The sequence below is a fragment of the Carettochelys insculpta genome, chromosome 3 (assembly GCF_033958435.1).
Source record: "Carettochelys insculpta isolate YL-2023 chromosome 3, ASM3395843v1, whole genome shotgun sequence".
In the NCBI taxonomy this organism is placed as follows: Eukaryota; Metazoa; Chordata; order Testudines; family Carettochelyidae; genus Carettochelys; species Carettochelys insculpta.
The window spans coordinates 172,994,764-173,005,000 of NC_134139.1; the positions used below are offsets into that span (position 1 = coordinate 172,994,764).

Genomic DNA, 10,237 nt, shown 5'->3' on the forward strand with positions numbered 1-10,237 from the left:
CTACGTCCACTGAAAGCAGTGGGGGTTGATGGCCAGGGTGGGTGCCCATCACTGCACTAGATTGTCAAAAGACTTTGTTCTGAAGCTCTGCTACTGACCTGCTGTGTATCCTTTAGCAAATCATTTCATATGTGTGCCTCAATTTCCACATTGGTAAACGGAGGATAACAATGCTTACCTTCCTATGAATGTATACAAATAAAATATATACATGAAATGTAATATTAGCATGTACATCTAACCGTATGACACTGTTTCCAGAATGGAGAGGCTGTTCAAACAAGCAACTTAATTATATTCACTGCTTGGGGTAACAACAGTAGTCCAAGTGAAGTGGGACATTAAACGTCATTCCATCATTTAACTAAAGCTGAAACCGTCAAAATAAATTTAAAGTCTCTTGAATCCCACATGAAAATTGAGTTTTTTTAATACTGTATCAGCTTGTCTACACTACCACCATTAAGCAAATTCCCCCCCACGGCAACTTCGAAGTTTTAAACTTTGAAGTACCAGCACGCGTCCAGCCGCAGCTCACCCACCAGTACTTCAAAGTGCCAGGGCAACTTCGAAGTCCCCTTACTCCTCAAAATTTTAAAACTTTGAAGTTGCTGTGGGGGGGAACTTGCTTCATGAAGTGCTGCCTATGCACGGCAGCACTTCATTAGTGAACTCCCAACACCCAAATTACCATCTTTCCTTCAAAGGAAGGTGGTAGTGTAGACAAGCCCTATAAGTAATAAGATTGATAATCTCAAGTCATTCCTAAAAGTACTACTAAAAGCAATTTTCATATCAGAGAGTCTGTGCACATTTCAGACCCAAACTACAGCAACATAAATATAATATGATATAAATATATATAAATGTAATATAATATAAGAACTAGAGGACACCAAATGAAATTGATGGGTAGCAGGTTCAAAACTAATAAAAGGAAGTTTTTCTTCACACAGCGCACAGTCAACCTGTGGCACTCCTTACCAAAGGACGCCATGAAGGCCAGGACTCTAACGGAGTTTAAAAGAGAGCTCGATAAATATTTGGAGGTTAGGTCCATAGATGGCTATTAGCAAGAGGTAAGGTATGTGCCTAGCCTTTTGTCGAAGGCAGGTGATGGATGGCAGGAGACAAATCGCTTGATCATTGTCTTCAGTTCTCCTCCTCTGGGGCACCTGGCATTGGCTACTGTCGGCAGACAGGATACTGGGCTAGATGGACCTTTGGTCTGACCCACTATGGCCGTTCTTATGTTCTTAACATAAAGAACGTGTTATTTACCACTATGAAGAGCTAGATCTCCCGTTTCATAATATTTATAATGCTGATCACTAGCAAAGCAGTGCATGGGGAAACCTACAGCAGGCACACGTCTGAATAAGATGAAAATCTTATTATTTTACAGAAGTTGGTAATTTAACCTGTGCACATGAATAATTAATTTACTAGCAAAAAAATAAGATTTGCTATGATCATGCAAATAAGCCCTACCAGACTGTCAGTATGCTGCAGTAATCAGTGCTAGAAAGGGAGGAAGAGAAAGGAATTAAGGAGATAAATGACTACTATCATCCCTGTTTCACACTTAGTACCAAAGCAGAACCTGTTCCCTTAAAAGGCACTCAGGGGTCCTCTAAAACGTGTGTATATGGATTCTCTGCATATTTTTCTAAGTGTAGTTTTTTTGCACATAAAGTTTCAATATGATGGATAAAAATTCAGAGACAGGTATGTATAGCACATATACAGACACCCAAACATAGTCTGGAAACTGAAAATTCTTACTGTCTTCAGGAAAGAGATTCTCTTTTATAGGAACTCAATGAAAGACAATGAAATTCATCCTATGAAGCAAAATTCTTTTGCAAATTTAATGGAACTTTAAGACTTAACAACTTTGCAGGCAGCTATCCATCTGGCGATCCCTGTTTCCACTAGTCCAAGTACTACTTGAATTCTTCTGTAATGGTGAACCGTTTTCTGATTAAGTAAACTGTGAATAACTAAACATACAGCTGAAACAATATATTCCTTTTTAATCATACTACACGCTATTTTCCCTTCATTTTCAAATTAAATTCTTCTTCATTTAAACTCAGGAAGAGAACAGTAGCTTACATCAGAGGTGAGAAAAGTGGGGGGCAGGCCTCAAGGGGGCATGAAATTTCATAAGGGGGACACAGCACAATCAGCTGCTGGGTCTCAGGCTCCATCCCATTAATTATGTTGAAATACCTTACTGTTTTTATGTATGTGTATTCACATTCACATACCGATTAACAGAGTTTTTACATCCTACATACTTATTTTCTTACACATATCGAAACTTTTTTTTCGTATGAACATAACCAACATTTCCACTGGTTTGGATCATATTAGACAGGTTGTGGGCTCTGCTAGTTTCATGAATGAAAAATGAGGCCTGACATAAAAAGTTTTCTCACCCCTGGCTTACAAAACTTGGCTTGCAGACAACTAACTGAAAAAGTTTCCACATTACAAAGATGATACAATTATCCCCTCCACCTTATGCCTCCAGCAATATATGGCAATGAGCAGCCACATCTGTAGCAACAGTATTTATATTGTAATTTAAAGTGGGTTTAAAATCAAAGATAAAAGTACTGAGGTAAATTGAAGGGCTTGATGCAAACAAGTGAAAAACAAGAGCAACTCCTCCGTAGCTAAAAGAGTATCATTAGCATAGGACATCCAATGCAACTGAAAGTAGAATCAGACCATGACTCTCTAATGAATATACACAGTTTTCATTATTGACCTGTGATCAAGCTTCTTCTCCAAGTCTACTATATTGTGCTCTGGGACACTTGGAACATACATCACAAATAAAAGACAAACACAGAAATAAAGAATTTGACACCGAGATCAATTTTGTTTTTTTCACATGCAAATGATGGTAGGAATTGACTAACATCCTATTCAGTGCAGACATGCAAGACATGCAGGCAGAAAATGCTGATCAAGGCGTGCACTTTTCCTCTGAAAGGCAACCAATGACAGCACAGAAGAGAAAAGGCACTTACAGTTGTTCTAGAGAGGCAAGTCCTTTAAATGCTTGCCTGTCAATTGACTGGATTTCATTCTTGTACAAATAGCTGAAACAAGAAACAATCAGTAATATTAGTACACAAACAAGAGCTACATTAAGGTGGAAAAGAAGAATTAAGTTGACACATGAAGACAGTTTTTATACTACACATTAGAAAAACAAAACAAAAAACATGTACACACTAAAAATTCTTCCCACTTAAGAAGCCATTCCCCAGGGCCACCGGAAAAGGCAGAGAAGATTGGAGCCTTGACTGCCCTCACACTAATCGTTGGCGAACCTTTGGCCTTATGGTTTCTACCATGCCCTTTTGAAGACTCCTTTGCCTTCATTTTTAGAGTCCTGCAAATCTGTGGATATCCGCTTCATATCTGCAGGTATGTGTATCAAAAACCACTGCTCATTTTTGCAGATATAGAGGTGGGTGCAGACACAAATTTTGTATTTAGAACTCTACAGGTCTGCAGATATTTGTTTTATGTTTGCAGGTATCCACATCTGCAGATCATTTTTGCAGATGCAGCTATAGATATAAATTTTGTATCTGAGCAGCACTCTACTCATTTTCCTGTTAGGCTCTTAATGGGACAGGAGTGGTAGTTTGATTAACTGGATCTTCCAAAGAACACTGAGGTTGCTTGCAGCACCCAGTTTTCTTTAAATATTTGGTTTGAATCCTAGGCCAAACAAGTGCTAATTTTGTGTCAGGTCTTGGCACTGAATAGTCCCCCGCAGTTCTGTGCTTTCAATGTCAGTTATCGCAGTAAAAAAATTGCTTTAGCCCTGGTACAGAATTGCTTGGGCACTGGTTCCTCTTTCATTACATATCAAGCACTGGAACAAACTGCAACGTTTTAATCAAAATTTATTTTCCTTCACCAAATTCAGACAACTAAAAGGAGAGAATTTATACAGTTGTCTCTGTGATAACCTGTCAGCTTTTAAAATAATTAAGAGTAAACACAAGTCAATATATTTGCATAATACCCTTAAAACAGCATCTGTAAATTCCCTTCCCCTATGTGGGACCTTGATGCTTGATAGGATGCACTGGTATCCACACTAATACCACCCAGAACATTAAAGTGTATCTACATGGCTTGTGTTCTTCCCCTCAAGGATGAAAACAAGGAAGTTGCTGAGAAAGTGCTAACCACTCCCATGAGATACACAAACTTTGAACTCATCTCATTTTTGACACTTAGAAGTTGGTACAAATTCTGTCTAAATTATATATTTATGATCTCCTTGGGAAAATTTTGAGGAACCAAATAAAATTTTCATGTTGCTATCCATGTTCCAATGTTTTATAGAACATTAGTACTGGTGCTCTTCAGAAATCAGGGGACTAGTCTCCTGTCACTTTCACCAAGGAAACCCAAAGCCTGTGTCTACACTTGCATTCCTCTTCTGAAAGAAGCATGCAAATGAGGGAGATTGAAAATGCAAATGAGATGCAGATTTAAATATCTGACACCTCATTTGAATATTTATCTTTCAAAAGAGCTTACTTCAAAAGAAGAAAAGCAGTGTAGGGAAGAAGGGTTCTTTTGAAGACGGGGTTTACTTTTGAAAGAGCTACTGATAATGGACCATTTCCATCCTGACTGAATAGACCTTGTCAGCTCTGGCCCTCCCTTTTACTAGGACCCCACTCTTTAAATACTCCTCTGAAACCCCCCACTCCCACTCCCACATCTGGTGAAGCAGGTCTTTGCCCACTAAAATTTATGCTCCGCAATATGTTAGTCTATAAGGTGCCACAGAACTTCTTGTTGTGTCTGCACTGCTTTTCTTCTTTCAAAATAAACTCTTTCTAAAGAATATGCAAATGAGGTGCCAGACATGTAAATCTGCACCACATTTGCATTTTTGATTTCCCTCATTTGCATGCCTCTCTCAAAAGAGGAATGCAAGTGTAGACACAGCCAATGTGTCCCATGAAGTCAGATTTTGGATATAATTAATTGAATTTGTATTGTGCCCTTTATTAATCAGATTCTTGGAATTAGGTGATGAGATGTTTCCCTTTTATTTTATTAAGAGACAGCCATTTTTGCCCATACCAAAACCCACACTTATTTAATGGGGCAGTTCATGTTATTTCAATAAAAAACACTGAGGCAATATGAGGCTTCGTCCTCTTCTTCTCAGGGAAAAGAATTCTTGCTGTTATCCCCTCAACCCCCAGAACAAAACAAAACAAAAGTTTTCATGGTAGCTTTGAGGGCTTTTCTTGAGCAAACTGGATTAGAATGAGCTAGACAGGTGAAGATGCTATGGAGTGTGCAGCGTCATTTAGTCATGGGTGTGGGAATGGCAAGCCTGGGCTGAGGGAAGGTAAAAGCATGCGTTTTGTGTGCATTAGAGGCTGACTTCTCTAGCTGAAATTATCACACCACACATAGCCAGAAGAGCAGATAGGATATAAAAAGATAAAAAGTCAAAATACAGACTAAAATCCATTATTTTATGATGTTTTTAACAGCTGATGATTTTCAGGGGCAATATTTGTGGGTTTTTGGTGGATCTGACTCATGATTTTTGATCTCTTGATACTGGCGATATTGGTCATTCAACATGAGCAAAACGACTCTAAAAGTACTTGGTCCCAGCCACCGGTGGCATTTCACAGGATACTGAGAGTGGTAGGGAAGGAAGGGGATGAAAGTCACACTCTTCACCCCAGAAAGTCTTTCCTGTGTATTGCCCAGACCTCCCAGGTCCACATAGTAAAACTTCACTCCAGGCCTTACTTCAACTCTCACTTTCTTCAGGTGAATGGGTCCCAGAATTTCAAAGGGGCCTGGAGTTCTGGCTGCTGTTGCTGCTGCTACTTCATCATTGTTGGTGGCAGGAGCACCAGGCCCTTCTGAAGAGCCGTGGCAGCTCTGGTTTGCCACTGAGTGTGGCCCTGAGGGAGGTGTGCGTATGTGTGTGGTGGGGGGAGGGAGGCAGACCTGCATTCTGAGTGGCACTAAGGGTTATCTGACCTTGACTCCATGCCTTTATGGGGCACAGAGTCAGACCCCACACACACACCTTGCCCCAAGGCCCACAGCAGTGGTTGGCTCTGCTGAACATCAGCAGCTACATTCTGAATAAACTGGTGAGGGACAGTGCGTGAATACTAGGGAAGCTAGAGAGGAGGATCCTGAAGAAATTTCACAAGCTTGTAGTCATTGTATTGCATTTTACATCCATCTCCTTCTCTCCCTATCCCCCTTATCCAGTCTTTCACTTATTCTTGCTGCTCGTTCCATCTTAATAGTTCCAAAATCTGTCCCTTCCTCATTGCTAAAACTATTCTTCATATCCTGGTCATTGCCTCCTTGATTATTATACCTTTTATGTCTGGCCTGAGATCTCTCACTTCTGCTTCAGCCAGCACGCCCCAAATGCTGCTGAAAAAATTATAATCCTCCACTGTGTTAAGCACATCATGCCTACTCTGACCTCCTGAATGGCTTCTTCTCTACCAGCTTATATTGATACTCCTTGTCCTCACCCATAAGAGGTTGGTTTTTTTAAATTTTATCATAGCTATATTTCTATTCACATTTTCCCACCTACTTCCCTATCATTTTATCTTGCACCTCCCTTTTTCCAGTGCTGCACATTGTGCCTGAATAGTTTCCCTGTTTGCATCTAACAAGCACCTTCTCTCCTAAGAGTAAGCTGTCTCTGCTGAGGGTAAGGAAGGAATTTTCCCAAGAGACCACTGCACCAGTCCTTGAATATATTACAGAGTTTAGGGTTTTTTCTTCTACAACTTTCTGCACCACTGCTACTGTAAGATGAATCCAATAATTTACCAGATGGGAACAAAGCATATACACGTATAATGAGGAAGAAAGCATAGCAAGAATAAAACACTCTTTATCACTTATTTATTTAGATAGTTAGTTAATAAGACAATATTCTAGTCCTCATTTTTGATAGCTGTATTTGCATTCTCCTTTACAGATACAGAGTATGCAGCCAAAGTAATATAGAGTTACTGCAGAGCAGCATAAGCATGTGAATTAGCTGTGCAATGGATATGGTCTGTATCACCTGTGATGAGGTGTTTTTTGTGAGTTCCAGGGTTGCACATTGGCTAAAGACTATCTACCAAATACTAAGTTTCTGAAATTGAAATAAAACCTTCAAAGCAAAACAAAGCCAGTTGTCTAATAGCAAAAAAATATTTTTTGTCCTTAGCAAACTATGCAGCATTCACACTGTACGATAAAAACTGCTTAGAGCTGGATATGAAATCTGACTATGGCACTGAGTCAGTCGATTAGAGTAAAAAGGAAAAGGAAGGGGAAGACAAACCACAAGAGAAAGGAGGTTGAAGAACCAACATTGTCCAAGCCAAGATGATGCAATGAGAATCAGGATGGCATGTTACAGCATCAGCTCAAGGAACACCTGAGGAATGGGTAGGACGTGGGGGGGAGCACGCATCAGCGTCAATCACGAATTCAGATTAAATGCATCAGTTAAGGAACACTTACAGAAACCCGCTCACAAACAAAATTGACCACACTACTTGATATTCTTTGTTGCAAACAGATCAATAGCAGGGGCATTCATTCCCTGTAGATGAACCACAGCACACTGCTTTTCAGGCACCATTCATGATTCTGGGAAAAATTCCTGATCAGATGATCAGCCAAGTAATTCTGGGCTGCTCCTATATGAGCAGCTGAGGGAATGTTGCCCTCCTGCATGCAGAACTGCCAGAATTGTATTGCCTCCTGGCAAAGATGGCTGCAATTCACATAATACATTACCGTGGTGTTGTTGGTAAGTATATTAACCACTGTGCTCCCAATCTGCACTTAAAATGCTCTGCATGCATTATAAATAGCCTGATGTAAAGATAAGCTTTATGCTCTAGCCATAAACTTTGATCCTTCAATGCCTTCAGATAACCTCCCGAGCCTATTGGGAAAGTATTGGTATCTAAGGTCCTGGTCATAAAAGGATGAGCAAAAGGAAAATCTTGGCAAACCTTTGACCTAATCCCTTCATCACATTAAAGATTCCAAGATGGAAAATGGTATTTACACTAATCTGTCCAATGACTGACAGCTTGGGAGATATACCAATCTCAACCATCTCTACAAAGGATAAAGGAGCAATTTTGCATGCTTGACTTTGTAAGTGCATGTGTTCATGTGCTCTAACAACTTCAGGTAAACCTGGATCATGACTGAAGGCTGACTCAGGTGAAAATCATCTCAACATGTTTATTTGGCAGAAATACTCTCCAGTTCTTGACTCTACAAGTGCACCAATGAACCTGATTTTTGGGTTGGTATTAATGTTGACATTAAAGTCAGACCCAGACAATCAAAGAGAAAATGTATACTGGATGTGAGGGAGGCCTTGTTAGACACACTCCTTGCTAAAGAAGCATTACAGTATTGAAATAAATTAATTTCTCTTTTCTGGGGTGTCCTGCTACCTCAGAATGCATAGAGCCAAAGATATGTCAAAAGGAAGCATGATGTGTTGGTAGTGTAGAGCCACCATGACAATTCTCAGGAACCTCTTGCTGCCTGAGAAAATCACAAGATGGAATTAAGCATCCTGCAGATCCAGAGCAGCAAACCAGTCAGGACTCAAAGCAGAAAGAATAGTGGCTGGGGTAGCCATGTGGAATATCATGTATCTGGCACACCTGCTGAGACAGCAGAGAATGAAACTAGGTCTCATTCCTCCCTTAGGCTTGGGGAAGAGGAAGTACTGTCAGCAGAAACCTTTTTCCAGCTGCAGAAGGGCCTCCTCTACAGCTCCCAAAGCACACACTGAAGAAGCAGTGGCTTATGAGACAGGGGCCTGAAGAGGGACCAGGTAGGTGGGTGGGAAGAAACTATGCACATGAATTGTATGGAAGAAGCTGATGTCATGGTGCTTAGGATCCTTTGGTCTGTGGTAACTCCCTTCCAAGCACTGCAAAAGCAAGACAGCAAGTTCATGAACTGAGGGGATACAGTCAGGGAGGCCACAAATGGAATGGTATAAGTCTGCCTAAAATTGTGACTCTGTGACTTACATGACATTGACTTCTGTGACTTATGTCACTTCTGAGAGAAGTCTTGCTGCCTAACAGGGAAGGACCACTGCCAGAAAAATTGCTGTGATAATATTGTTGCTGTTGCTACTGGCCTCTATAACAATACCTCTTGGTGTCTGGAGTATAGAACCCCAATGAATGTAACACAACATGGGAGTCTTTAAAAACAAAGTACAGTCTTCCCAAAAAATAAAGACAAAATCATCAAAAGGCTAGTGCTCTATCCTATACCAGAATTCAGTTACCATGAGGCCCTTCTCATAGTCACAACAATTGGCGCCACAATTCTGGAAGAAGCATTTGCCACATCCAGAGCCCATGGTAATGATATTCTGGCCTAGCAGACAGCACTCAAAATAAATACTTTACACTCTTCCCCAAATGATTCTAGCAACTTATCTGTGAATTTACACATAGGGTCCCAACTGACGAAGGCATATTTCAATAACAGCACCCTTATGATTTGCAACATGCATCTGTAACAGTGAAGACAAATAACAGTTCCCCCCATAAAATCCAGCCTCTTAGATTCTTTGTCCTCGGCCTTGGACTTCTATCTTCCTGCTTTAATCTGTTATTTATTGCTATTACAACAAGAGAGTTAAGGGGTGGCTGGGACTAGAACTACTTGAACCTATAAATAGGAACATGACACCATTTCTCAGTATGCTTTGCAGAAAATAGTAATGAAGCTGGGCTTTGAATGCTCTAAAAGAGTTTCATTCATAGAGCAAGGCACTCTCTCTGGAATCGAGGACTCCAGAATATCCAGCTACTTATACATACTCTCCTGCACAAGCTTGGCTTGAATACTTCAGGCAGAAAGCAGAGTGTCCTGATATGACTTAAAGTCCTCGTGCACAGGAGAAGAAGAAGCCGGTACCATAGATTTGCCAGGGAAGAGGAAAAGGAAGGAAGCAGGGCAAATAGAGGAGTACTTGTCCCTATATGAGAGGTTCAGGCAGAACCAGTGCAGAATGGACCTCAGCCTGTCTGCAACATGTGTGGTTAAAATGAAGAATCTACAGACACGTTTGGGTAATCTTGCCCAGTGATGGTACATCTTTATGATTGAAGCAAACACCAGAAAATAAATG

The 10,237-nt window shown here is 40.5% G+C and overlaps 1 protein-coding gene across 9 annotated transcripts in view; it reads right to left on the reverse strand.

Annotated features, from left to right (window-relative positions):
- PXDN (peroxidasin) overlaps nucleotides 1–10,237 on the reverse strand; it is a 137,195-nt gene that overhangs the window by 78,410 nt on the left and 48,548 nt on the right. For 8 of the 9 annotated variants that reach the window (XR_012645112.1, XR_012645113.1, XR_012645114.1 and 5 more), the window contains exon 4: nucleotides 3,045–3,116. The exons of the other annotated variant lie outside the window; for it this stretch is intronic. Coding sequence is in view for 4 of the 8 variants with exons in the window: in XM_074991209.1 (XP_074847310.1) it covers nucleotides 3,045–3,116 (72 nt within the window). In the remaining 4 variants the exon portion in view is untranslated. The remainder of the gene's footprint in view (nucleotides 1–3,044; nucleotides 3,117–10,237) is intronic. 9 annotated transcript variants of the gene reach the window in all.